Here is a 27,170-nt window from a genome sequence, read left to right as displayed (position 1 = left end):
TTCTAAGACAAATTTATACACCATTATAACTTTGTATTATACAACGTTATTATGGCAATGTATGAAGAAAACAAAGTACCCTGATAAATCACTTTAGTTAAAATTTAGACTATTGTTTTTATTAATATTCTTATTTTGAAAAATGCAATTCCGAGTATTTTAAAACTATATATTAAGACATTTAAGTTCTAAAAAACTCGCACCGGATAGTTGTGTTCTTCATCGTCCTCAGTCGACCGCTACTTTCAGGCCGGCTATGATCTTCCTCATTCTTACTAACACTCTGTTCATCTTTCAAGTCGCCATAGCCTGAAACTAGAACTCCAAATTTCAACTCTGCAACTCCTTTCTTCGTTGTTTTTCTTGGTTGTTCTGAAGAGAAGTCGATGGAGTTCTCTGATGAAAACAGGGTGAAAGAAAATCCAGCAGAATGCGTGCTGGAGAGCGTCGAAATTGATCACATGGTGGCTGATGAGAAAAGAGACGAACTAAGAGATGTAAAGCAGGCGGACTCGAAGCAGAGCAATTGCAGTGACGAGGTGAAGAAGACCGTCGTCGAGCCTTCTCAGCCGGTCGTTGGAGGTGGAGGACGACGGAAGGGATTTAACATGTTGAGGTTTCTGGAAGTCCCAGTTGCCGGAAAAGAAGAGGAAGCGTGGAAGACGATTGAGAAGCGTTTTCATCATCAAGCGCCTGATGGAAAACTTTCCCGCGACAAATTTGGAGCCTGCATTTGTGAAATTCTTACCGTTTCTTTTTGATTAATCTCCATTTTTTTGTTCTTGATTTGGATATTAATATCGTGGAATTTCGCGTTTTATTCTGATTTAGGGACGAAAAAGGAGTCAGCGGGAAAGGAATCAACAGATTTTGCTGCGGAACTGTATGATGTATTGGCGAGGAAAAGACAGATAAAAGCAGAAAAAGGGATTACACTGCAAGAGTTGAGAGCGTTTTGGGAAGATTTGATAAAAGACGACCTACATTCACGGCTTCGGATATTCTTCGACTTGTAAAAACTTTCTTAGATGTTATAACTTTATTCTTCTGTACTCGAATCGACGATTCTGAAGAACCTGTGTGTTTCCAGGTGTGACAAAAATGGCGACGGGAAAATCTCAAGGGAAGAAGTGAAGACGGTATTGGAGTGGAGCGCTTCTACAAACAAATTGAGAAGCATCAAGAAACAATCTGGAAAACTCTCATCTCTGATCATGGAAGAGCTTGATCCAGACGGCAACGGATTTATTGAGGTACTTCAAAAAGAATATGAAAATTTTCTGTTCACTTTTAAGTTCATCTAAAAGAATTGATGTGGCTTTGAATAGATTGAGCATATGGAAGCTCTAGTGAAGGAAATGTGGAACTCTGCAGAGTTGCAGAGCCAAGAATCTAGACTTCTGGCATTAGCCCCAATTCTAGGAAGATGCAAAACTCCAAACAGCAGATTTGCGAGGGAAACAAAAGAGTTTATCATAGGGAATTGGAAAAGAGTCTGGGTTTTGACACTGTGGGTAGCAATAAATATTGGTCTGTTTGTTTGGAAGTTCATAGAGTTCATGGAGGAGGGATCATTTGAAGTGATGGGTTATTGTGTTAGTATTGCAAAAGGAGCAGCTGAGACTCTCAAATTCAATATGGCTCTCATTCTGTTTCTTGTCTGTAGAGGCACATTGACCGCTCTTAGATCCACCGCTCTCAACTCCATATTCCCTTTTGATGATCATATTCACTTCCACATGGCTGTGGCTGCTGTCATTGTAGTGGCCACTTTGCTGCATACCATTATGCATTTGGCATGTGATTTTCCAAGGTTGATTTCATGCCCAAAGAACAGATTCATGGCAACTCTTGGGCCAAATTTCAACTTCAAGAAGCCAACTTACGGTGATTTGGTTGCAAGTGTTCCTGGTGTTACTGGAATCCTCATGATCGTTATAATGTTCTTTTGCTTCACATTGGCGACTCCTTTATTCAGGAGGCATAAACACAAGTTGCCGCCACTGCTTCAACATTTGGCAGGCTTCAATGCTTTCTGGTATGCACATCATTTGCTTCTTCTGTGCTATATCCTACTCATCCTTCATGGCCACTTCATATTCCTAACTCAGGACTGGTACAAGAAAACGGTACGTTTATTGTCGTCGTATTTCGATTAATCTAACGTTAATACACACATTCATACAACGATCTCAATCTCCATTTGCAGACATGGATGTATCTAGCAGTCCCAATACTTCTGTATGTGTGTGAGAGATTTCTTATAAAATTCAACCAATTAAACCATAAAGTCAATGTGAAAAAGGTACAAACATATCTGCAGGCCATTTATGTGTTCTGGGAGGCATTGCCGAGCAAACTAAACAAATTCTTCTGATTTTGTTGGGTCTTTCAGGGAGTAGTTTATAATGGGAATGTTCTAGCTCTTTACTTGGAAAAACCTGAAGGATTCAAGTATAAAAGTGGAATGTATCTGTTCGTTAAGTGTCCGGATATATCCAAATTTGAATGGTAATATCTCATGATTGTTTTAGGATGTTTGGAAGTATGATAACTTGATTTGGGATGTTCTTCACTGGATACAGGCATCCATTCTCTATCACTTCTGCTCCAGGAGATGACTATTTAAGTGTTCATATACGGGCACTAGGAGACTGGACAGGAGAGCTCAGAAGGAGATTTGAAAACGTAACCATTTATTTCTACTGTCAAACTCTTATGCCCTTTATTTATCTCGGTTGGGTTTGGTATAGAGTTCTTCATTGTTAGGAATCACGACCCTCCACAATGGTATGATATTGTCCACTTTAAGCATAAGCTCTCGTGGCTTTGCCCTTAGTTTTCCCAAAAGACCTTATACCAATGGAGATGTATTCTTTACTTATAAATCCATGAATGATTATTCCCTTAATTAGCGAATGTGGGTGAGTTTATACTCTTTTTCCATTCATTTTTACAGATATGTGTGCCCGAAAGTACAAGTAAAAGGGGGGGACTTATTAGGCAGGAAACGCAGTCGCATTCTGATTACTTTCCTTCGAATTCAAGGTGAGTAAAAATTCGCCTTGTTCTGAGTTACTTTGCAAGGCATCTCAATCCATGAATGGTTTTGTATTTGCAGTGACATATACCCACAGATCCTCATCAAAGGACCATATGGAGCCCCAGCACAGAGCTATGAAGACTATGACGTTCTGTTGCTCATAGGCCTTGGTATTGGGGCTACTCCGATGATCAGTATTTTGAAAGATTTATTAAACCACATCAAAACAAATGATCCCCACTCTGTAAGTGAAGCGAACCAAACTGTTAATACATATTATTAGAACTGTTACTATGGGAACTAACTAGTCAAAGCAAATGCAGGCCGGGGCTCAAAAGCTCCCACAGAAAGCATATTTCTATTGGGTGACAAAGGAACAGGCATCGTTTGATTGGTTCAAAGGTGTCTTGGATGATGTTGCAGAGTATAATCAAGACGTACGTCGGTGTTTGGAGTTTAAACAAGAAGATCTACACCCAATCTACCAGCATTTAATCATCTTATCTCATTTGAATCATTGCAGAACATAATAGAAATGCATATCCACTTAAGCTGTGTTTACAAGGAAGGGGATGTGCGGTCCGTGTTCATAACCATGCTGCAAAAGATTCAGCAATCTAGAGGAGAACAAGTGGACGTTCTCTCTGGAAGCCGGGTAATCACGAACACAATTTACCAAAAACAAAAATTTACAAACGAAACTCATATGGGGTTGTATGTTTTTTAATACAGACAAGGACCAACTTTGGGAGACCCGATTGGGAGAAAGTTTTCGCAAGGTTGGCATCTGTACACAAAGGTTCTGAAATAGGTGAGAAATCAACATTTTGAGCATATGTTTTGCTTTTGGTTTCATTCCCTAAAAGGCCCCATACCAATAGAGATAGTATTTCTTACTTACTCCTCTCCCAACAATCCTCCCCTCAAACAAAGTACATCCAACCGCCTCCTTTGGAGCCCTCGAACAACCTCCCCTTAAGCGAGATTCGGGGAGGCTCGACTCCTTTTCTGGAGCCCTTGAACAAAATACACTCTTTATTCAATACTTGAGTCACTTTTGACTACACTTTCGAAGCTCACAACTTCTTTGTTCAACATTTGAGGATTCTAAGGCTAAAGTAAAAGTATGACTATGATACCAAACGTTAGAAATCACGACTGTCATCAATAGTATGATGTTATCCACTTTAAGCATAAGTTCGGATAGCTTTGCTTTTGATTTTTTCAAAAAACCTCATACAAGAGAGATAGTATTCCTTATTTATAACCCCATAATCAACCCCTTAATTACAAAAGCATGGAGAAACGAAATCCCACTGAGTAAAACCACGTGAATTGTTGGCGGTTGCAGGTGTATTTTACTGTGGAGAATACTCTCCGGTGAAGGAATTACGAGGTCACTGCCAAAATTTCAGCGATGGTTCAACGTCAACAAGGTTCCGTTTCCACAAGGAGAACTTTTAGAAGCCTCCCCACCAAATGCTTTAAAGTTATTGTCATCTTTTGATGGTGTGTGCCATTGCCAACCAGATGGAAAGTGGATCGCTCCACTAAGTATAAGCTGCTTGGGTTCCCGTATGAACAATAAAAGGGAAGAGGTATGCTTTAGATTCCACTATCCACCTTAGTAGTTCGTACAATATCCCATCAACTTTGGCTGCTTTCTCTGTTTTGTGCAATAATTGTTCTGTTTTATTGTTTATTTACCTATTCCACTTTAATGAATTAAATCTTTGTGGTGTGTTTATGAATTGGATGAGGGTTAAGATATTTGTTAGATTATATCCAATTATTTGAGTGTAAATTATTTTAATACTTAATTATTAAGTGGAATTGGTTTGAATTGTTTGAGAATAAATAATTAAAAAAATAATTTTAGAATTAAATAAAATTATAATAAACATGTGTAAATATAATTTTTCATATACAATAAAGTATTTTAAAAAAATGACTGAAATCTAATTAGTTATAAACTTTTCTATTTTGGGTAAATTTTAATAAATACTAAATATGATAAAAATTGAAAATCAAATTTATTATATTTACATTAAATTCGAAATTCAAAAATTTATTTAAAATTTTTGGAATAAATTTGTAATTAAATCTTGCAGGTAACTACGTACCATTTCTAGATCCACAACTGTCTTAATTAGTTAAACAATATTAAAATATACTTAAAGTTTGACTAGAAACACGAGGAGTCTTTATTATAAAGAAATGAATTTATTTTAATTGATGGTTCATTGATGTTCGTTCCTTATCATATATATCGTATTTAGTTATTTTTCTCTTTTTTTTTTCTTCTTTTTATCATTGAGTATTAAAATAATTGAAAATAAATAATATTTTTCATTTAATTGATAATTCTAATCACATTTAAATAAATATGAATTATTTTTTTAAATAATTTTTACCATTGTGAAACCCAATATTAAAATGATTTATAATTAATAGCTTGGCTTCAAATATTTATTCTAAAAAAATTGAAATTACTTTTAAATGATTAATGCATTTGCTTTTGAATCTATCTTTAATAAAAAAAAAAGGCAAAAAATGAGCCTCCACTATAACTTATATCAACCAAAAGCATATAGAAAAAAACAACCAATGTTATGTTTTTTTGAATTTCATCACATCATTAAAGCCATCTTTGCATTTTCTTTCAACCTTTCTTAAAAGTGTTCCTTTTCCTTTTCCTTTTACATTTACATTTTCCTCCCCCGCCCCCCTCGAGTTCGAGTTCGACAAATGAGGTGACATTTAACACTCAATCATATAATTTAGTGACGTCTTTACATTTAACCATATAATATAGGGTGAAATTTAAAAAGGGGACTTGTCCCGAACAAAGGAAGAATCCCTGTTTAAACGAATAAAGTGTAAAAGAGACTGGGAAGAGATTTCTCACCGTTAGCTAAACGGGGTCGGGATCAATGAGGAGATTATATTCCCTATTCACGACTGTACCCCAATCCTGCCCAAATCCCTGATTCGCCTTGTCTGAACATTTTTTTTTTTTTTTTTTTTTGGAAAATCTCTGTCATGATCTTGCAAAAACAAATAGAAAATTTTGTAAATAAAATGTGTATGTAATTTTAAAAGTGTTTATATTTATTATTATTTTGAATTAGATCATGTATGTAATTGTATATTTTCCAATTAGGATAGGAAAAAATAGTATTTTATTATGCCATGTTATTTATTTGTTTATTTAATTTTTAGAAAACAAATTAATAATACAAGACTTTATTCGCGTTTAATAGCAAGAGCTTGAATTTCTCCAGAAAAAAAAAATGTTTATTTTTGCAAAATTAATTTAAATTGAAGCTTTATTCCTACCAACCAATTAATACGTATTGGATATTAAAAATTCCAATTCAATTTTTGCATCACCTATTTAAAAATAAAATAAATCACGCCATTAAAATTAATTAAATTCAATTAAAAAGAAAACGACGACGTATAGTCTACTAATCAAAATGAAGGGGGTCCTTTTGGTCCACGTCATCATTCCGTAATTTTGGTGTCTTTCCTCTTTTTCGCAACTATTTTTTAAATTAAATTAAAAATAAATAAATTTTATATTTAAAAAATCTAAATTAGGTAATTTGGTTAAAATTAATTTATATACAACAGCTTATATATCATTAATTATTATCAACTTAAGTAAAAAAAAAAAAAAAGACATTTAATTACATTTGGGGAATTTAATTGAATTTATGCCTTAAAAAATGTTTGCTAGCGGCAAAGACTTTTCTACTGCGTTTGATGCCAAAAGGGGTGACGTCACCACGACACGTGTCCAATCCATGCCAAACGTGGCGAGGCAACACACGTCGGAAATAGAAATTATTTGAGCTAAGATGTGGGCTCTCCAACAGCCGAACATGGACGAATCCCGGCCGCCAGTCGTCGGCGCCGGCGACTTTCAGGTAAAGGTAACAAATCGGCGAGGTGACACATTTTGCAGTGACTTGGAAGTGATCCACCATGCAAGCTTGAAACGGCTTTCTTGGCATGTCATCCAGAACTTGTGGTTCTAAAGAATCCACCCTCCTCACGTGCTTGGAATTCAGGTGTCCGACGACAATGTCGTTCGAATTCGTGTCGCCGAATCTCAGGCTGACGTGGTTCGACGTGTCGGCGCCCTTTGTGCACGTTGTTTCCACAGTGACGGCATACATGCAAGCTTTCTGCATTTTAGTTGAGAAAAATAAATTACAAAGAATACGAGAATAACCATAAATGAAAAGAAAGCAACAAAACAAATAGATACAAGATTTTAACTATAATTATATGATAAGACATATATCTAGAATAAATATGATATTTAAGGTAACTGGAATAAATATGGAAATTAAAAGTAACATAAATGAGTAGAAGAAAAGACCTCATGGGTTGAAGCGAGGCAGTTCCCGGCGGCGAGTAGAGAGAGGAGGAGAAGGGCGCAGAAGGGCGGGGCTGTTCCGCCGGAAAACGGCATGTTTGGAATGGGAGGAGGAGGAAGAAAGAAGAAGAAAGTATATATAAGGAAAGAGAGGCGGCGGCGGCGGCGGCGACGGCAATTCTTTTCTTGGGAACATCAAAAAGTGGGGATTAGATTCTGAAGCAGAGATAGAGTTGCTTGGATTTTGGCCATTTCCCTTTTTTTTCAAACCCTAATTTCTCTTCATTAGAGGAAAGCATCTTTTTAATTCCCACTCTTCCTCTTCTAAATATATTTAAATCTTATTCTTTTATATTCAACAATATTATAATTTTACAATTTTCTTCTTTTAAAAAAAATAGCAAATAAAATTAATTCCATTTTCCTTTGATTAACATTTTTTTTATTTATTAAAAAAAGAACTTTTGATAATCTAAAATTAGTTATGTGCTAATTATTTGTTTTTTTAAGGTATAAAAAAAATTACATTTTCAAAAATTATTTCAAACATCCTTATAGTTCTAATACAATATTTAATTTAAAATTAATTATAACAAAAATAAGGTATTTTAGAATACCTTGGGCATATAAACCATCATACATTGCTTTGTTTCCACCTTCCAATACCAAACAGATCGAACCCGTGACCTGTTGAAAAATTGAGCATACACTCAAGAACTTCACCAAGCCAACGAAGTACGAAGTGTTTTGGTGTTATTTGACTTATTTTTAAACAATATAATCTCTTTATTTTTAGTTCATTTTTTTTATTGGACAAAATTTAAAATTTAAGTTTGTAAGCATTTTTTCGAAAATTATTTTCGTTATTATATCTTAATTTAAAAATAAAATAAATTAATTTTAATTGCATAATGATTTTATTAATTATTAATATATTTGTATTTCTTGCTACATAATTAGAGAATTTTCTTGTTAAAAAAATCAATTAATAATATAATAAAAATAATCCCTCTACAAATTTATACAAAAGTAAAGATTAAGTACCCATAAAATTGATGATTAGAACAATTATTTTGATTTATTTAAATATATAAACTAAAATATATTAAGTCATGCTCATATTAAAATAAAACCCTTTAAAAATACCATTATCATTGAGTTGGGTCATATAATCACAATCTATATTTATTATATTGAAAATTTTGTTTAATTTCCAAAAAGGTATTTTAGAATACCTCAACCATAAATCTGGCAATAATATTAGGGTTTTGGTGTTTTATCTGTACCTCTAGGGATCGAACCCGGGACTAATTAGGAACTGCAATAGATGATTCTACAACAGTATACCCTCACAAAGCCAACAAGCCACGACCACGAAAGGTACTCTATTTAAATTTTAAAATATTTAATTATTATAAACTTATTTTTTAATAATAAAAATGTTGATGTCATATTTGTAAAGAAAATGAAAATTATTTTGATTTTTAATAAATATCCAAAAAAGGTATTTTGGAATACCTATAAATAATAATCCTATATTTATTTATTTATTTCCTTCTCAGTACCACACGACGGATCGAACCTGTGACATGGCGATCAAACAAGACTTCTCTCAATTCCATTACCAAGCCAACAAGCCACGACGAGCCTTGGTAACTTTAAATATTTTCTAATTTATAAATAATAATTTTTCATATATGTTTATAAACACTATTTGGAAAAGTTATTTTCAAATAATTTGTCAACTTTTTTTTAAAAAAATGCCAATTAGTTTTAATTGCACAGCAATTGTGTTTTTTAATTAATTCAATTATTAAATATATTGTATATTTATTATTGAGTTATGTTGTATATTTATTATTTATTAAAATATTTTCTTGAAATTTGACAATCTCCAAAAAAAAAAAAAAAAAAAAAAAAAAAAAAAAAAAAAAAAAAAAAAAAAAAAAAAAAAAAAAGGTATTTTGGAATACCTGACATAAACCAGCAATATTTGTTTTTTTGGGTTTCCAATGGTTCTTTACACCTTCATGAATCGAACCCGAGACCTTGCCGGGGGAGAAGCTCCAAGTTCGCCCCCACAAAGCCAACAAGCCACAACCATAGAAAGTTGTAAGTGTTGGACAGCTTTATTTAAATTTGTTCAATAAATGTTTCTTTGATCGATCAAGGCGCGGGATTCGAACGTTACGGTCGAAATCAGTCCCATATTGTCCAAGACCTATCGTCTATGTCTACATATCGAATGTCTCAGTCATGTTTGTTCATGGTCACATGTCCATTGCAAACCCTTTTTTCGTGCTTTCATCTTAGATAAGTCTAGACTTTTACTAGTTCATGTTATGTCAATATGGGAGTGTATGACTGACTGTTCACCAAAATCGTGTCTACACCCGTCAAAGTTAAAATGCCATAAAATGTACTATAGATAGATGCGATTAGCAGTCAATTTTTTTGTACCTTGAGTTAAATGCTTTTTAAGCCAGGATGGTTCTTTATTTGGTTATAGCCATATAACATTACTTTTTTCAATTTTTTTAAAATTGTTTTCAAGTATATTTCCTCGCTCACGTTTACTAAAACATTTATTGCAAACATGACCCAAGACCTGATCATATGTCGACGTTGTCTATGAAATCCAAATTTCTCACAGCGACTTGTTCCTAGGTTAGAATAAGTGTCGCACAATTGTTGTCTTTCTACCACAAGATTGCAATTGTGGCTCAGCACCGTTTAAGGATAACATCCTCCCATCTTAGTACTTAGCCTTGTGGAGGAAGTATGAACATCCAATACACTAAGTGAACTTCCAATTCTATTCCAATGACAATAGGATCAAGAGTTTCTCAGTTTTTGAATCATTTTGAGACCCAAAGCTCTAATGTGACAATTCACGTTGGTTGAAAAGGGGAATAAAGTAGGGTGTGGAAACCTCTCCGTAATGTTTTAAAACCTTGAGGTAAAGTTCGAAAAGAAAAGTCCAAAGAAGATAAGGATCACAGTGTTCCAAATATTCCAATTCGACATATTACGTGATCTAAGGGCGAAGAAATTCTACAAGCATTCATTCTTCATTTATAAAATTTATAAAATTGGAAGCACTAATTGAAAAATTATTTTCAGCAAAATTGTTATTAAATCTTTAATTCTATTTTAAAGAAAATTCGAATTAGTTTTGATCGCACTGCAATTGTGTTTCTATTAATTTTAAATATATTTTTATAGGATTATTTTGTCAAAAAACAAATATAAAAAATCTAATTTTCTCTAAACGTGCAATTATGCATTAAGATTTTTTATTACAAAAACATCTTTAATTCTCTAAAATTATTTGGGCTATACACAATTTAAGTTATTAAAATTTATAAATAAAAAAAACATTTTCAAAATTATTTCAATCAATTAAAATGAACCTTATAATTAAATCACCATAGACATAAATTTATAATTCAATTATTAAATATATTGTTTTATATAAAAAATTACTTTTTATTTTAAATATTATTATATAAATAAAAGGTATTTTAGAATACCTTGGCAAATACATCTTGAATTGTTTTTCTTCCTTTTCTCTTTACCAAACGGATCGAACCTGAGACGTTGATGATAAATAAGGCCCAGCTTATTTCCTTCACCAAGCCAACAAGCTACGATCAGTTTTGGTGATCTTTCAATTACTTTTAAGTAATTAAACTTATATATATAGATTTTTTATAATTTATATTAGATTAAATTAAAATTTTTTCAAGCAAAATTGTTATTATATCTTAACCGTCTTCTCATTAATTTTAATTACACGCGGTTCTATTAATTGCTTATTATTAATTATATATTTTTATTTCTTACAACACAATTTGAGGGGTTTTCTTCACAATAAAAATAAATATTAGTATTTATTATTATTATTATTTTTTTTTTTTTACAGGTGATTATAAAAAAATTAATAATCGAGATATTTGTTTGAAATCTGACCAATCTCCTAAAAGGTATTTTAGAATACCTCAACATAAATCAGTCATTATAATTAGTGGAATTTGTTGGTTCTTGGCACCTTTATAGATCGAACCTGTGACTTGCAGGAGTAACACTAAGTTCGCCCCCACAAAGCCAACAAGCCACGACCATGGAAGGTTTAATTTAGTGGACAACTTATTAAATCTCTAAAATATTCAATTAATCTCGAATAATTTTAAATGATTAAAAGTGTTTTCTTTTTACAGAAATATCTTTATCAAATATACATTATTAAAAATAAACAATTTCAATGAAAACATTCATAAGAGGATTGTAATTTCTTTTTATAAAAAAGATAAATATTGAAGTGTTGAATAACCCAATCAATGTTAAATGTTTTAACATATTTGTAATCAATACACTATATTAGAAAGTGTTGGCGATTCATAGAAGCTGCAATTAGAGCCGAAAAAGACGTCTTCTTCGAATAATCCCGATTTGTTCTTCGCCCTCCCAAACCACAACCGATGCCTAATTATGAGAAGCCATTCGAGAAAGTTTGGAATTTATGAGCGATTCTTCTGTTTCTTCGATTAAGGCCCAGGATTCGAACGTTAAGTTCGTAATCAGTCTCGAGGATGAGTAGGCAAAGAACTTGCATACTTCAACCCCAAATCCCCTAAATCTTGGGAAGGTAGGAGTATGATCCTGTATGGATTATGAACACTTCAAACCAGATATTCCGAGAGAAGTAGGATCCTATATGGATTTGACGAATTGAATATGAACACTTGAAAGCAGACCCAATATGTTTACCGAGGGAATAGGTCACAGCTTCTACTCCATCCCAACCGTCAAAATGTTATTTCATTAGCACCCATGGGAGGAAGTATGCACATTCAATAGACTACATGAACTTTATATGACCTTCCAGTTCTATTCCTATGACCAAATGACCCTGGTTTATCAGTTTTTGAATCATTTTGAGACCCAAAGTTTCCTAACATACGCATTTTAAAATCTTGAAGGAAAGCCTAAAATGAAAAGCCCAACAAATGAGACAATATCTACCAGCGATAGTGCTTGGGCTGTTACATCTAATTATCGAAGCGGTGAAAGTTCTAGCAAGCTTTGCTACAGATGGGCACCAGTAGATAAAGGTTTCTTTTCAAGGCATGCAATACCCTTCTCAAAGGAGGGGCAAACACTCCATGGTATACTTGTTGGTCGGCGACCGATGACTCAAAGAACAACAGTTTTCATAATGAGATACAAGCACAAAACCATTTGGGCTATGCAGGCTGATCCATCTCTTGATCGAATAGGAATACATTAGCTTTTATCATTAACTCAAAACAATGTTCATAACAGCTGGGAGTTACCTGATGCAATACTATAAATATGCATCAAATCATGTACCTTCTACATTTCCTTTGCATATAGCAGCTGCCTTCCACGCAGTTGTTGTTTGCTTCTTGCAATAAACATCGGAGATCAATGGGCTCCTCATTGAAACAAAAACATTAGTACCCACAACAGACATGGAAAAACAATCAAGAACATGGAAAGCTTTCATTAATCAAATAGCTGAGAAAATCAATGACAAACTAAACCGAAGGCCAGAAGGGTGAACTCAAATTTTCGTAAGCTTCAAATTGATAGATAAAATTGGTATAAGTAATCAAAATAGAACGATGATATGAAGCATCAAAACTATTACCATTGATAGCAATTAGTAAACAGACTTTCCAATAAGCTGTGAGCACATGGAATCTTCCAATACAGAGACTTCCTCAACTCCTAACAAATAATGAGTTACATGTTCATCCTTGCTTGTCTCATGACTTTCTTTTCCTTCTCTTTGTACCCTGCTGCTCCTCTGAACCATCATCTACCCCTTCTTCCAAGTCTCCATTTTTCCTCTTTTTATTTTCTTTCTCTATAGCCTCTCCACTGTTATTTTGAAGAACGTCCGCATCTTCTTCCCTGTTCTTCTTCTTCTTTTTCTTCTTCTTCTTCTTATCCTTAGTCGACAGCTCCACAAGACCTGTTTCATCATCAATGTCCTTCTTTGTCCTCTTTTCATCCTTCTCATCACCCAAAGTATTCTTGTCCTTATGCCTCTTTTTTCTATCTTTTTCCCTTGCTACATTGTTCTCAACGAAATCTTCAGTCTCGCCATTATTAGCACTAGTTTGCGATTTCCCGTAACTTTGCCCGACTTCAGCATCACGTTCATCTTCTCCATCCTTGCTCTTTTTCTTGTGCTTTTTTTTCTTCTCAATTGCTACAACGCTCTCATCTCTATCGCTTGATTTCAAATCGACCTCGACTCTTCGGCTAGGTTTACCTTCAATTTCAGACTTCAATTCGTCGCTCTTTCTCTTTCCATCTTCACCCACTACATTCTCAAAATCAACATTCCCACCGCTTGCCATTGCTGTTTTCCCATCCTGCTCGTCCTCATTCAGATCCCTACTCTCCCGCCGCTTCTTCCCGCTTTTACTCTCAGATACAGAAGATTTGATCCTCTCACCGTTTTCAATCCGATGTGAACTATCTACAGCAGCCTCTAAACCACTTGAAACCTCGAATCCGTGATATCGGGGATTCCGATCGGACCGCGAAGACTTGAGGTCCTTATGAAGCTGCTTTAACTCGTTGAAGGAGGCGGAGGCGCGTCTCAGGTAGGCACAGAGCGCTTTCGAAGCGCCGTTATCGACGGAGAGAAAGGAGGAGAGAGTGGACGCCGCTTTGGAAAGGGAGATTGGCTTCGAAGAAACCACATTTCCGGTGATTGTCTTCATCGCCCTCTCTCACCAACGATTTTAGGGTTTAAGGAAGAATTTATCAGTCCCCCAGTCAAGTTGGGAGACCAAAAAATACACCGCCGAATTTTAGGGTTTTAAAGTGAAATAAATAAATAAATAAATACTTATATAAAATCGGTAAAATATTGGAAAATTTAAATTTATATATCAATTAATTTATAAAAAAAATAAATTTGGAAGAATTCTAGAAAATTGAAAAATCTTTTAAAAATTATTTTAAGTTATATTTAAATATCATAAAAGATTTTAATATAAATTTAACTGTTTTGAATGTTGTCTGTATTTTTATTTAAGATATAAATATACATTAATTATTTTAATATTTATTATATCAAATATAATAATTATATTTTTCTCATTTAATAAATATATCAAATATTTATTTTAACATTTTAATTTAAATATATTTCTCAACTAGTTTGGTATAGTTTTAAATAAATTTAGATTTAAATTCTAAAAAAAATACTCTTAATTTTATCTTTTATTTAAAAAATACGGACATTTTTTCAAAAATTACAATATTATCTTTAAGTTTCATTAAATTCCCTCGTGTTTTATACGTGACAAAAAGAAATTACACCTATTTTCTCAAAAACACTTCATTTCTTAGATAAATTCTCAAAATAAAAACAAAATTTATAAAATATTTTTTTAATTTTCTTGACTATATATATTTTTAAAAGACGATATATATATATATATATATTACAAAGAAAGCAGAGCTAAGAGATTATTTAGCCAATCACCACCACCTTACAATATTCTTATTACATTGGGTAGAGATTAAATAAACACTAAAGAAGCTTTCAATATTTAAAGCTATGAAGCCTAAAAGAATTTGACATTCTAAAGCAATCAAACAAAGAAAGGAAACTTATCAGAAAACACTGAGTTCAACATCTTTTCCATCAAAATCTGATGCCTTATTACCTTCTTTTTCGGCATCGGTGGTCGGGAAGAGAGGAGCTTCGAGCTCGGGAGGTTTCTGAAATATAACCGGACATGTTAGGAAATGGAAACTTCTCATGAGCATGAGCAGAAAATAAAGCTCTCTTGAGATTAAGTTTGTAGTAGTTTACCATGCAACGAACGAGCGCCCAATTGATGCCTCGGAAGAACGGATGTCGTTTGATTTCATTAGCTCCTTCTCGAGAACCCAATCGAGTTTTGGGATCTCTTTGCAATAACCTGAAGATTAATTGCTTTGCATTGAGACTAGCCTGAAACACAACATTCAAAATTTTCACATTATAGATTTGTATATTCAATCAGGAAGATCATGCATTTATAAGTAAGGAATACTATTTGCATTGGTACAAGTCCTTTTAGAAAAATCAAAAGTAAAGCCACGAGAGCTTATACTCAAAGTGCACAATATCATACTATTATGGAGGTTCGTGGTTTCCTAATATCGAACATCAAGACTTTGAAACTTGTTATAAATCTACTAATATTTTGCTCGGATAAAAAGTCTTTACCGATATACTTCTGGGAAATTTAAGATCCTTATGAAGAACGTTGGCAAAAGTCTTTTGCCTTGTCTTCCCCCTAAAGGGTGTGTATCCATAGAGCATCTCATATAGGAGGACACCTAAATTTTTAAACCATCCAAGAACATATATAAGCAATCAAAATCAAAATATAATCCTCAAAACATTTTCAATCAGATAAGAGCATCATGAAAATTACCCAAAGCCCACCAGTCCACTGCACTAGTATGGCCAGCCCCAGTGATAATTTCCTACAAAATTAGACCTCGACGATAACAATGTCGTTGAACTTCACTGATTACACAACGTATAAAGGAACAAAGATTCTCGTGTTCAAATCATACACTCTAATATGGTGAAAACGAACAAATTTTATAGTTCAAATATTTGTTGTTTTGAGCCGTAGTTTGATCTTCTTATTTTAGATATGGAAAAGTATTTGCAAGTAGTACAAACCGGTGCTATGTACTCTTCAGTGCCGACGAATGAGTTCGATGCTCGCATAGGTTCGGCCATAAAGATCGGAGCCTGTTGAGATCTTGATTGTTTTTTCTTCTCATTCATCGTTGGAAACAAAAGCTGCAGATGACAGAATTCACATCAAGAGAAGTTCTATAGCCAAAATGACTGATGATGAAAAATGGTTCCTAAATTATATCACAAGTATTTGGGAAACCTGAGGTTTGGAAGCAGTCAAACATGACAAGTCAAAATCCGTCAACGTCACGTGTCCGTCTCCCTGGAGTAGAACGTTCTCAGGCTTCAGATCTCTGTAAATTATCCCTTGACAATGAAGATACTCTAATGCAATGAGAACTTCAGCAGCATAAAACCTACATCCATCCACATTCACCGCACGTTACTAAGGCTCCGTTTCATAACCATTTCGTTTTTATCTGTGTTCAAAATATGGCTTGAGATAATGCAAAGAAACACAGAAGGAAGGAAGTAGTATTTATAAGCGACGATTTCTAAAACAGAGAATAAAAAAAAAAAGGTTATCAGATTGGGCCTAAAAGATTCTCAAGTTTACATTAGAATGTCAATGTGAGACCTCACTACATCAATTGGAGATTTGGAGAGAGGAACGAGTACTAGCGTCCTCGCTAGGCACTGAAAGAGGGTGAATTGTGAGATCTCACGTCAGTTGGAGAGGAAAACGAGTAACAACGAAGACGCTGGACCTCGAAGGGAGTGGATTGTGAGATCTTACGTCGGTTTGGGAGGAGAATGAAACATTTTTTATAAGAGTGTGGAAACCTCTCCCTAACAGACGCGTTTTAAAAACCTTGAAGAGAAGTCCAAAAGAGAAAGCTCAAAAATGACAACATCAGTTAGTAGTGGGTTTGAGCTTGGATTATTACAGTCAAGCTTTGGTTTACTTTACCTTACAGCATCTTCCTTTAAAACCTTTGTAGGTTGTCTCTCCAAAAGCAGAAAGAGTTCTCCACCAGGGCAGTAATCAGTTATAAGACAAACATGTGTTTTTGTCTAAAAAACAAAGAAGAATAAGTCAACAGTCTGTGACGTTTTAACAGCTGAAAGAAGTTGTTCTGTTCTGCCCGCTGTCGACAATGTTGAAAATGTCCGTAACTTTCTAACCTGAAATGAAGCATATAACGCAGGAAGAAAAGGATGATCCAACTTGTCGAGTATTTCCCTCTCGGCGCAAGCTCTATGCACCTGTACAGCAAAACAAGGCATGGGAGTGGGCATTGCTGAGGAGAAAATCGAGTTTTTTCTAAGACAAAGTAGAAGAAATTCATAGCCAAAGTTATAAATACTTTGCTTATCAAATGAAGCATTAAAAGAGAGATTTTTCAAAACCTTGTTGCGGTTAAGCATAACACCCTTGTCCATTGCCTTCATGGCAAAACACTGATCAGTCCCACACAGTTCTACTAAATGCACACTGCAGCCAACAACGTAAACAAATGAAATAGTGACTTGTGGTCGCTTCTTGTAAATATTGTAACCACTCAAGCCCACTCAAAGCCCATTGCTAGTAGATATTGTCTGTTTTAGCCTGTTACGTATCACCGTCAACCTCACAGTTTTTAAACGCGTCTACTAGGGAGAGGTTTTCACACCCTTATAAGGAATGTTTCGTTCCCCTTTTCAACTGATGTAGGATCTCACAAATATATACTAAACCAATATTATCGACGATCCTTTAAGAACAAGACTGATAAAAATGTGATAGAAAGAACACAAACCTGCCAGTATCACCTGATCCCAAAGGTTTAACCGGCTTGAAATGTTTCAGTCCTATCTGTTCTCCACTGTCTAAAATCTGTACCATAAGAGGATAACTAACATTAGTCGACGAAAATGACAATAGCGAAAATTCAAGAACAGATTATGCAACGAGCCCCGTAGAGAAATCACAAGCATATGTACATATATTGCCTAAAAATATGTGTAAATCTAGGAACGGGAAGACGTGATTCCACAAACACTACATCCGAGTTACAATTATTTGTGAGAATCTGGTGTTAGAAACCACGACAATCCACAATGGTATGATATTATCCACTTGAAGCATAAGCTCTCATTGCTATGCTTTTGGTTTCCCAAAAGGCATCATATGAATGGAAATAGTATTCTTTACTTATAAACCCATAATCAACTCTTTAATTAGCCGATGTGGGACTCCTCTCCCAACAATTTTCAACAATCCTCCCCTCGAATTAAGTACACCATCGAACCTCCCCTGAGGCCTATAGAGCCCTCAAACAGTCTCCCCTTAATCGAGGCTCGACTCCTTCTATGGAGCCTTCAAACAGCCTCCCCTTAATTGAGACTCGACTTCTTCTATGGAGCTCTCAAACAAAGTACACCATTTGTTCGACACTTGAGTCACTTTTGACTACACCTTCTAGACTAACAACTTCTTTGTTCGACATTTGAGGATTCTATTGACATGGTTAAGTTAAGAGCATGACTCTGATACCATGTTAGAAATCACGATGCTCCACAATAGTATGATATTGTCCATTTTGAGTATAAGCACTCATGGCTTTGCTTTTGGTTTCCCCAAAAGGCCTTATACCAGTGGAGATAGTATTCCTTATAAGCCCATGATCAACTCCTTAATTAGGCCGATGTGGGACTCCTCTACTAACAATCCTCAACATCTTATTGCAAGAAGGCTCGAACTATTTACGATCCAATGGTAAAAATTCAAATTCAGGCAAAGAGGTGAAAATAAACTAAACATTACCTTCTGGAAAGCTTTCCAAGAAGCACTATCCTTTCTGTGAGGTTTTGGTTGGACCACATTAGAATGATTTGCCCATAAATCTTCTGGTGTCTGTAGGTTGCAGAGATTTCTTGTCAGAAACTGCAACTTCAAATTGTTTAAAGAGATGTATACATGGATTTCACGTACCAAATTGGCATCGGGAAGTTCTCTAGCCGCCGTATCAACATTTTCAGCAGTTTCTTTTACCTGGCAAGTGGACAATCAGTAAACAAGTCACAAGACAGTGAAACGCCCAACAACACTCTTAGTTAAATGAAATACATGTCGTTCTTTAGCATTTTTCTTGTGCAAAAGTAACATCTGACCAATTTTTCGCCCTCTTTTGCAGTAGTTTCCGATATGCAATTGCTTAGCGGTTCGACGTGCTGACTCCCGTCAAGTTGTACTCCAATAAAATACTGGACTTCTCCCTGTTTGCACACGAAAGTACTTTTCTTTTCAGATCAAAAGTACAGTCACGTTAGTCATTAAAAAAAAAAAAAAAAAATCTCATGGTATCCGCTCAAGCCCACCGCTAGCAAATATTGTATCTTTGAGTTTTCCCTTTCGGGCTTCCCCTTAAGGTTTTTAAAATGCGTCTGCTAGGGAGAAGTTTTCTCACCCTTATAAAGGATGCTTCGTTCTCCTCCCCAACTGATATGGGATCTCACAATCCACCCTCTTCAGGGCCCAGCCTCCTCGCTGGCACTCGTTCCATTCTCCAATCGATGTGGTACCCCCCCAATCCACGCCCTTTGGGACCTAGCGTTCTTGCTGGCACACGTCCACCCCCTTTGAGACTTAGCCTCCTCATTGGCACATTGCCCTATGTCTGGCTCTGATACCCTTTTGTAACAGCCCAAGCTCACCTCTAACAGATATTGTCCTCTTTGGGTTTTCCCTTTCGAGCTTCCTCTCAAGGTTTTTAAAACGCGTCTGCCAGGGGGAGGTTTCAACACCCTTATAAAGAATGTGTCGTTCTCCTCCCCAACCGATGTGGAATCTCACACTCATCTATATAGTGAGATATCAGAAGTTAAACGAGTTAATGTCTTCAGAAACGAGTACCTTCTGGTCACGCATAGGTTGTAGATGAAACAGATTCCAAAACTTCTTACCTGAATTGAGATTAAATATGAAAAAGAAGTTCTAAATAACTTAAACAAACATCACAGGAATTCAAGCATACCAGTTTTGGTGTAGTTAATAAGCTGCACTGTAACTTCAGTTTGGTTGTCAATTGCATCTCTTATTTTCTTGACAGTTGCTCGATCGGTTTCAGGACCTTGCAGGAACCTACAACATCCAGAATAGCAACAGAAAGTGTAAGCTAAAATTTGGAAGCAAGGTTTTGGGAAGAGGAAGAAGCTTGAACATGCCTGCAATTTCTTCCCAAGATTTCTTCTCTACAGTACTCAGTCAGCTCCAGGAAGCTATCAGAAGCAAATATCTGAAATGAATAATGAACATTAAACTCCTACTTTCATTACATATGTGTTACTTAAGCCTAACCCACCTATAGCAGATAGTGTTATCGGCTAGCGGTGGGGTTGGGCTCGGGCTGTTACAGTAAGAATAGAAGTAAGAATCTTACAATGGGATTGTCGGGCAGCCTCGGATCAGTGATGACGAAGTTCTTCTCTATACGTTCGAGGGTGGTCGCTAAATCAATACCCTTCCTCATTTCCTTTTGTCTTACTTTGTCGTCTACGCTATCTGGTCTCTCATCATCATCGCTCTCATTATCATCGTCCGAACAATTTTCAATGTTGAAGCTTTCAGTATTTGATTCACTTTTCCTCACAATGCTTAATAATAAGAAGACATTATATGAGAAATTTTGAATTTAGTCCAAAAAAAAAGAGCTGAAAATTATGTAAAATTTAAATAACATATTAAATCACCCCTATCATTATTTATTTGTGATTCTTATTTTAATTATTTGTGATTCCATCAGGTATTTGTAATAGCTCAAATTCATTGTTTCATTGTGAACAGATATGTCCACTTTCGTCTGTTAACAAAACAAAAAAAAAAAAAAAATATATATATATATATATATATATATATTATAATTTACCTAAAAAAATAAAGAAAAAGAAATCGTACCCCATAAATGAACGACGGCTATACTTCTTGGGTTTCGTCTCCGGCAGCTCATTGATACGCTGCATCGACCTTCTACGTCGTCCAGTTGAAGCTGCTGTACTCTCTGACTTTCGCCTAACCATAGCAGCTTCATGTCTATATGCCTCATCTCCGCCGCCGGATTTTCTTACTGACCGGCGGTTCATAGATTCACTTAGAGCCCGTGGCCTAGATTCACTTACAGACACAGACCCAGGCATTTTCACCGCATGCACAAGCTCCGTTACCGAACTGGTAGCCATATCTTTTTGACGGGCTGCAATGAAATTACCCAAATTGTATCTCAAAATTACCCAAACTTTACAGCAACCAATCCGACCCAAATTCATATGTTACACATTAATTTATTTTAACAGCCAAATATATTTCTGACAAATGGATATTACATATTCATGGAAAATATCAACAAGAAGTTGGAAGCTTCCATGGTGGGTTAAATTTCACTCTTAATTGGGATAGAAACAAAAGTTTTAAAAGTTTCAGATTCAAACAGTAAAAATTCACCTTCTTCTAATAAAAAGTTCATTTATTTATCTCTTCCAGACATATTTGCACAATGGGCTACCAATAACATCAAATTAAATTAGATGGCTCCAGGCTTTTGAATCGTGGGGTCCCAAAACAAACCATGAATGCGACAAAGAACGAAAGAGAAGCAATAATACCATCATAACGAATCAACGATTCTGGCAAGCCATTAGGACGAACCATCTTATCTTTGAATCCCTCTGTGTGTTTGCTCACCTCTACTTGCATTCTGTCACATCCAAACTTAAAAATTATTAGATTAAGAACTTATTAGATACGAAAGCGAGCGTACGCTCGACCAAGAGGTTCGAGCTAAAAACGACCATAAAATCACTTAACCAACATTCTTCTTCCATCATAAATCACAGTCCATCAAAGATCAGAGGGTGAAGATTTCATCAGAGAAACAAAGACCCACATTCTATCACAATCAGCCATTGAATCAGTAGGGAAAGTGACAAAGACAAGCACTCCAGTGGGCAAGACAATTAAAAGAAAAGTTGGTTGAAAATTTATGGTTGGCATCATGTGATATGTTTTTGTAAGTTGTAGCACAGATCATATTCTTTCATTAAAACTGCTTGAATTTGGCATACCCATATGCTATAATCTTCCCTTCCTCAGACATAGATCTTACCCACACTGCCCCCTCCTTAATTCATGGCTTTGGAATTATTTTCCCATAATTGAGTTCATTTCTCCCTCTCCGTAAACACACTCCCGTGACTTCATATCTGCATCACGTCCTACCAATGATAGCTATGTGACATCAAAAGCATCTCAATTTTCATCTTCCTGTTTTCATTACTATCACAACTTACATGCGTATGACACGACTTGTATCACTTCGAAAGTTCTTTTACGATATCCAAGTCAGCTTGTATGCACCTCGACTATTCTCACGAAACTTTAAAAGACATCTAAACTTGCTGTTCGTCTTAATTAACAAAACACTACATATCACAATCTACATGGGTAAGATAGGACCTATATGACTTCGAAAGCTTTCTTATACTATATCCGTCAGTATTCAAGTCAGCTTGTATGCACCTCGACTATTCTCACGAGACTTTAAAGACGTCTAAATTTGTTGTTTGTCTTGATTAACAAAATACTACATGTCACAACCTACATGGGTACGACACGACCTATATAACTTCAAAAGCTTTCTTTTACTATATCCGTCAGTATAGCTAGCTTGTATGCACCTCAACTATTCAAACGAAACTTTAAAGAGATCTAAATTTGTCGTTCGTCATAATTAACGAAATACTACATATTACAACCTACATGGTACGACACGACCTATATGACTTCGAAAGCTTTCTTTTACTATATCCGTTGGTATAGCTAGCTTGTATGCACCTCAACTATTCAAACGAAACTTTACAGAGATCTAAATTTGTCGTTCGTCTTAATTAACGAAATACTACATATTACAACCTACATGGTACGACACGACCTATATGACTTCGGAAGCTTTCTTTTACGACATCCGTCACTATTCAAGCACACTTGTATGCACCTCGACTATTCTCATGAGACTTTAAAGACATCTAAATTTTCTTTTCGTCTTAATTAACAAAACAATACAGTAATTGGAGTTTATGGCTTCAAAGGCATCTAAATTTACTAGCAGTTGGACCAGTATTATCAGCACAGAACAAACTCATTCGTGACATCAAGGAAAAGCTCTAAATCAAAGATTAGACAGGAAGGAAATGCAGTGAATTGAAAGGAAAAGACGAAGAAAAAAACTGCAGAATTTCAAGGGGACCAATTGAAAGCACTAAAGAAACAGAGAAATAAAGAACTGACCCAATAAATTTGAGAACCTTGCCGTCATCATCTTTGATAGGTGAAATAGTAAGCAAATTCCAAAACGGGGTCCCATCTTTCTTGTAATTCAACAACCTCCCACAGTAACTTGTCCCAGCTTGTAAAGCCTCTCGAATCTTGGCCACATCTTCTGGGTCTGTATCTGCACCCTGCAAAAATCGACTGCAAAAGCCACTCCAATTTAATCCCCACGGTTAAGAACGAACTGGGATTTGTTTTTAAGAGTTTCTATCACCGACAGATTCTTCATTAAGAAACATAATATGAACTATCTAAGAAAACATGCTGTTCTTATGAAATCTCATTCTCCAAGTTCAAGTTCTAGTCATAATATGAACTATGTTTCCGTTCGCTACTTGAAATTGAAGATAGTTCAGAACTCGAAACTGTTAATAAACGATGAATTCAAATATAAACGTATAGAAATTCAATTGCTGCTTCTGCGATTTGAAATTGAAGCTTATTAAGAATTCCGTAAAAGGATGAATTCAACCATATAAATCGTTTCTGAAATAATGTCGTGTAGAATTTTTGTAATATTTAAAGTTGAAATTAGAATTGAAACAGAAAAATTTGGGGGAAATGGCTTGAAGAAACTCACCAATTTCTTCCGATAACTTCCTTGGATGTATAGCCAGTCATCTTGAAGAATCCAGCACTGGCGTACATAATCGGATAATCAGGTTTCGTAGCATCAGAAACCACAAATGTTTGCTGAAATGTCGACAGAGCGTCTTTCAAATCCTCAGAGACTCTCGGAAACCCTCTTTCTCTTCCAACATCGTCCGACATGTCGCCCGAACTCCGCCCCGAGTTATTCGAAGTTCTTCTCGAATTCTCCAGTTTGTTAATCGGTTCATCGCCGCCGGAAGTTCGAACTCCAACGCCCTGCGGTTTTCCAGTTTCCGTATCGGTTTTCAGTACCAATCCCCACTCGGCAGCACGTAAGGCGGCAGAGTCCACTTCTTCCGCTGATTTCGGCGGCGATTTGTCGCTGAGAATCGCCGAAATAGTCTTCTGAGCTTGTGGCGAGTTGGATTGTGGTGAAGCATTCGAATCCTTGAAGGCCATCCATGACGTGATATCCTCGCCGGTCTTACTCGTCGGAACGGCGGTGAGTCTAGTCGAGTCCGACTCCGCACTGCTACGTGGCTCCACCCAATTGGACCACGTCGAGTTCGGCCGTGAAATGGAATTGATGGATCGTGACGTATAAGTGGCGGAGGGATTAAAAACCTCGAGCGATCCTCTTGAGTCCCGTGGAAATGGCGCGAGAGGCGACGACTTCGGCACCGGTTTTTCCAACGGCTCCATTAGTTTTCTGCATGAACATCTCAATATCAAAATATACAATTATATATATAATCATAAATTTCCTTATTTTCAAGCACTTCTAAACTTTATCCACTTCACTAAAAACACTAATTAATTAAACTAAGTCAGCCAAAAAAAAAAAAAAAAACCCTTTTTAAATAAAATTTTTAAAATATAATTTTTAATGTAAAGATTATTACAAAAGACCCATTTAAAAAAAAAAAATCAAAATTTTCTAGTTCGAGTGAATGTGATTGTGATTGTAAACAACTCATGAATTGAGACGACGACGTCTTACTAATATGATGGCTTTGGAGGGTAGTGATGTCATTTCACTTGGCACAAACTCTCTTCGTACTGTTAGATGAACATGACTCTCCACAATGTGATTGTGACGACGTCTTACTGATCTGATGGCTTTGGAGGGTAGTGATGTCATTTCACTTGGCGCAAACTCTCTTCGTACTGTTAGATGAACATGACTCTCCACAATGGTATGACATTGTCCATTTTGAATATAAAGCTTTCATGGCTTTGCTTTAGTCTTCCCCAAAAGACTCACACTAATGAAGATAGTATTTATTGATTATAAACTCATGATCATTCCCTAAATTAGCGGATGTGAGACTTTCATCCAACGCCTCTCTTTGAACAAAGTATGTCTCCTCTTAATCGAGGCTCAACTCCTTTTCCTTTCGGAGTCTTAGTCATTTTTTACTATGCCTTCGAGATAGGAGGTCTTGCCCTTAATCGAAGCTCGACTCCTTTTTTCTTTTGGAATCTTAGTCATTTTTTACTATGCCTTCGAGGTGGGAGGCTCGACTCCTTTTTCTTTTGGAGTTATTTGTTCGACATTTGAGGATTCTATTGACATAACTAGGTTTATGAGCCTGACTTGATACCATGTTAGATGAACACGACTCTCCACAATAGTATAATATTGTCCACTTTAAACATAAATTCTCATGGCTTTGGAGGTGGTATTGTAAAAATAAATTAGATTTAATTGATGGGTAATAGTAAGTCTAAAACATAATAATTAATATATATATATATACACACACGTATAATAAATCGAGAAATGAAAAACGTTTTTTTTAGTTCCAGCAGCTAGCTCGATGTCTCTGAGGTTCAGAATTTTTGCTCTCGTGGTTGTCGGGCAAATAAAATTTAAACCAAAGTTTGTAATTTTTCTCATTTATTTATTTATTTATTTTTATTTTTGGTTAATGAAAAATTGTTGGGTCTGCCGACTAATTCATTGAGCGCCCATTTGCCCTATCTATCACCTTGTCCTCCTGCCGCCCCAGTCGGATTCTCTTTTTGGAGACTCCCCCACCACCTCTTTGCATCATTTTAGGAAATAATATATATATATTTTTTTTCTTTTTCTCTTTTCGGAGGTGATGTTTGTCTAAGGTGTATTGTCTATGGTCATATGTTCGACATCTTCATCATATTTGTCTAGAACGTGTTGTCCATGACTACATATATGTTCTTACATGCTTTCTTCTTATATTGATTTTTACTATTTCATGTTGTGTCAATAGCAGGAGGGTATATGACTAATCATCAAAATCCTGCTTACAGTTGTGTAATGATATGACTAATCGTCACTTCTTCGGATTATATGTTATCAAAGTCGTATCGTTGTCAATCATTTTTAGGTTATAACATTGTTTTCAACATTTTTACTTAGTTCACATGTTCCAAAACATTTCTCTCAAACGTGACTAGAGGTTCAAGCATACACCGACGTTATCGGTTAGAATAAATGTTACACAGTTATTAATTGTGAAACCGGAAACTATCCAACAAATTAGAATTTGTTAGGCGAGGACAATCAGACCGGCAAATTTCGACTCTAACCTTTTTTTTTTTTTCTTTAAATGTAAAACAATAAAATTTGAGGATTGGAAGAGGACATCATTGTCCCATCTCTATTAGAAAAACAGGATTTGGTATGAGTTCCATGTGGAGCCATAAATATGTAAAGAATCAAAAGAAAATTACATATTTTATCTTCAATTCCTTGGTTGTCCTAATAATGAACCCTCACATATTATTCCCTTCGTGTTGATATTATGAATTAAACTAACTTAAATTTATTCTATACCTTTCTCTTTTTTTCGGATAAAATTACTTAATTTTGAATCGATATTAAAAAATTAGCCTAAACTTTGGTAATTATTTAAAGATAGGAAATGTCAATAATTGACCACAGAAAGTACTGCACATCAATTACTTGGCAATACAACAATTTTAGATGCAGAAATTTACAAAACATAGCCTCCCATCTAACCAATCATTATAATGCACCAAATTACAAGGAGAAAATGGAAATTTGTCAACCTCTTGCCTTCAAATACAGAATTAAAATTAAATAAAAAAA

General features: G+C 35.2%; 4 protein-coding genes across 5 annotated transcripts; 1 reads left to right on the top strand and 3 right to left on the bottom strand.

Annotated features, from left to right (window-relative positions):
* The first annotated feature begins 186 nt into the window (after positions 1 to 186).
* Positions 187 to 4,832, top strand: LOC111499855 (putative respiratory burst oxidase homolog protein H). Its single transcript, XM_023151555.1, has 13 exons — positions 187 to 735; positions 832 to 1,012; positions 1,091 to 1,253; positions 1,329 to 2,129; positions 2,210 to 2,305; positions 2,396 to 2,511; positions 2,586 to 2,688; positions 2,960 to 3,048; positions 3,122 to 3,287; positions 3,367 to 3,480; positions 3,567 to 3,698; positions 3,776 to 3,854; positions 4,395 to 4,832. Exons 1-13 carry the CDS (start codon positions 387 to 389, stop codon positions 4,505 to 4,507), a joined length of 2,502 nt encoding a protein of 833 aa, XP_023007323.1. The 5' UTR covers positions 187 to 386; the 3' UTR covers positions 4,508 to 4,832.
* Positions 4,833 to 6,702: 1,870 nt separating this feature from the next.
* LOC111499859 (embryo-specific protein ATS3A-like) lies at positions 6,703 to 7,559 on the bottom strand. Its single transcript, XM_023151562.1, has 2 exons — positions 7,434 to 7,559; positions 6,703 to 7,236 (listed from the first exon to the last, which is right to left on the bottom strand). Exons 1-2 carry the CDS (start codon positions 7,524 to 7,526, stop codon positions 6,751 to 6,753), a joined length of 579 nt encoding a protein of 192 aa, XP_023007330.1. The 5' UTR covers positions 7,527 to 7,559; the 3' UTR covers positions 6,703 to 6,750.
* Positions 7,560 to 12,670: 5,111 nt separating this feature from the next.
* Positions 12,671 to 14,296, bottom strand: LOC111499847 (nipped-B-like protein B). 2 transcript variants are annotated; one of them, XM_023151543.1, is made up of 2 exons: positions 13,105 to 14,296; positions 12,671 to 12,886 (listed from the first exon to the last, which is right to left on the bottom strand). In XM_023151543.1, the coding sequence occupies exon 1, from the start codon at positions 14,189 to 14,191 to the stop codon at positions 13,223 to 13,225; it is 969 nt and encodes a 322-aa protein (XP_023007311.1). In that variant the 5' UTR covers positions 14,192 to 14,296; the 3' UTR covers positions 12,671 to 12,886; positions 13,105 to 13,222. The 2 variants fall into 2 exon arrangements, with proteins under 2 accessions (XP_023007311.1, XP_023007312.1); XM_023151544.1 differs by having other exon boundaries at positions 12,671 to 12,855.
* Positions 14,297 to 14,920: 624 nt separating this feature from the next.
* On the bottom strand, positions 14,921 to 24,882 carry LOC111499923 (phototropin-1-like). Its single transcript, XM_023151654.1, has 21 exons — positions 24,066 to 24,882; positions 23,444 to 23,626; positions 21,763 to 21,854; positions 21,059 to 21,353; positions 20,544 to 20,757; positions 20,329 to 20,399; positions 20,139 to 20,245; positions 20,018 to 20,067; positions 19,276 to 19,380; positions 19,097 to 19,156; positions 18,929 to 19,018; positions 17,922 to 17,998; positions 17,533 to 17,617; positions 17,308 to 17,388; positions 17,093 to 17,196; positions 16,382 to 16,538; positions 16,162 to 16,284; positions 15,905 to 15,956; positions 15,694 to 15,806; positions 15,295 to 15,435; positions 14,921 to 15,200 (listed from the first exon to the last, which is right to left on the bottom strand). Exons 1-21 carry the CDS (start codon positions 24,776 to 24,778, stop codon positions 15,093 to 15,095), a joined length of 3,021 nt encoding a protein of 1,006 aa, XP_023007422.1. The 5' UTR covers positions 24,779 to 24,882; the 3' UTR covers positions 14,921 to 15,092.
* Between the last annotated feature and the right edge of the window lie 2,288 nt (positions 24,883 to 27,170).

This window comes from Cucurbita maxima, unplaced genomic scaffold (genome assembly GCF_002738345.1).
Source record: "Cucurbita maxima cultivar Rimu unplaced genomic scaffold, Cmax_1.0 Cma_Scf00027, whole genome shotgun sequence".
Taxonomy (NCBI): domain Eukaryota; kingdom Viridiplantae; phylum Streptophyta; class Magnoliopsida; order Cucurbitales; family Cucurbitaceae; genus Cucurbita; species Cucurbita maxima.
This window is presented reverse-complemented; position numbering and strand designations above follow the sequence as displayed.

Excerpts from the sequence above, each read along its gene's own strand:
- LOC111499855 (XM_023151555.1), top strand. The coding sequence starts at position 387 with ATGGAGTTCTCTGATGAAAACAGGGTGAAAGAAAATCCAGCAGAATGC. Across the intron at positions 2,512-2,585 it reads GATATATCCAAATTTGAATG|GCATCCATTCTCTATCACTT; the intron begins GTAATATCTCAT and ends CACTGGATACAG. Across the intron at positions 2,689-2,959 it reads TCAGAAGGAGATTTGAAAAC|ATATGTGTGCCCGAAAGTAC; the intron begins GTAACCATTTAT and ends TCATTTTTACAG.
- LOC111499859 (XM_023151562.1), bottom strand. The coding sequence starts at position 7,526 with ATGCCGTTTTCCGGCGGAACAGCCCCGCCCTTCTGCGCCCTTCTCCTC. Across the intron at positions 7,237-7,433 it reads GCCTCGCTTCAACCCATGAG|AAAGCTTGCATGTATGCCGT; the intron begins GTCTTTTCTTCT and ends ACTAAAATGCAG.
- LOC111499847 (XM_023151543.1), bottom strand. The coding sequence starts at position 14,191 with ATGAAGACAATCACCGGAAATGTGGTTTCTTCGAAGCCAATCTCCCTT.
- LOC111499923 (XM_023151654.1), bottom strand. The coding sequence starts at position 24,778 with ATGGAGCCGTTGGAAAAACCGGTGCCGAAGTCGTCGCCTCTCGCGCCA. Across the intron at positions 17,197-17,307 it reads CGTTATATGCTTCATTTCAG|ACAAAAACACATGTTTGTCT; the intron begins GTTAGAAAGTTA and ends TTTGTTTTTTAG. Across the intron at positions 15,957-16,161 it reads CTGAAGAGTACATAGCACCG|GAAATTATCACTGGGGCTGG; the intron begins GTTTGTACTACT and ends CTAATTTTGTAG.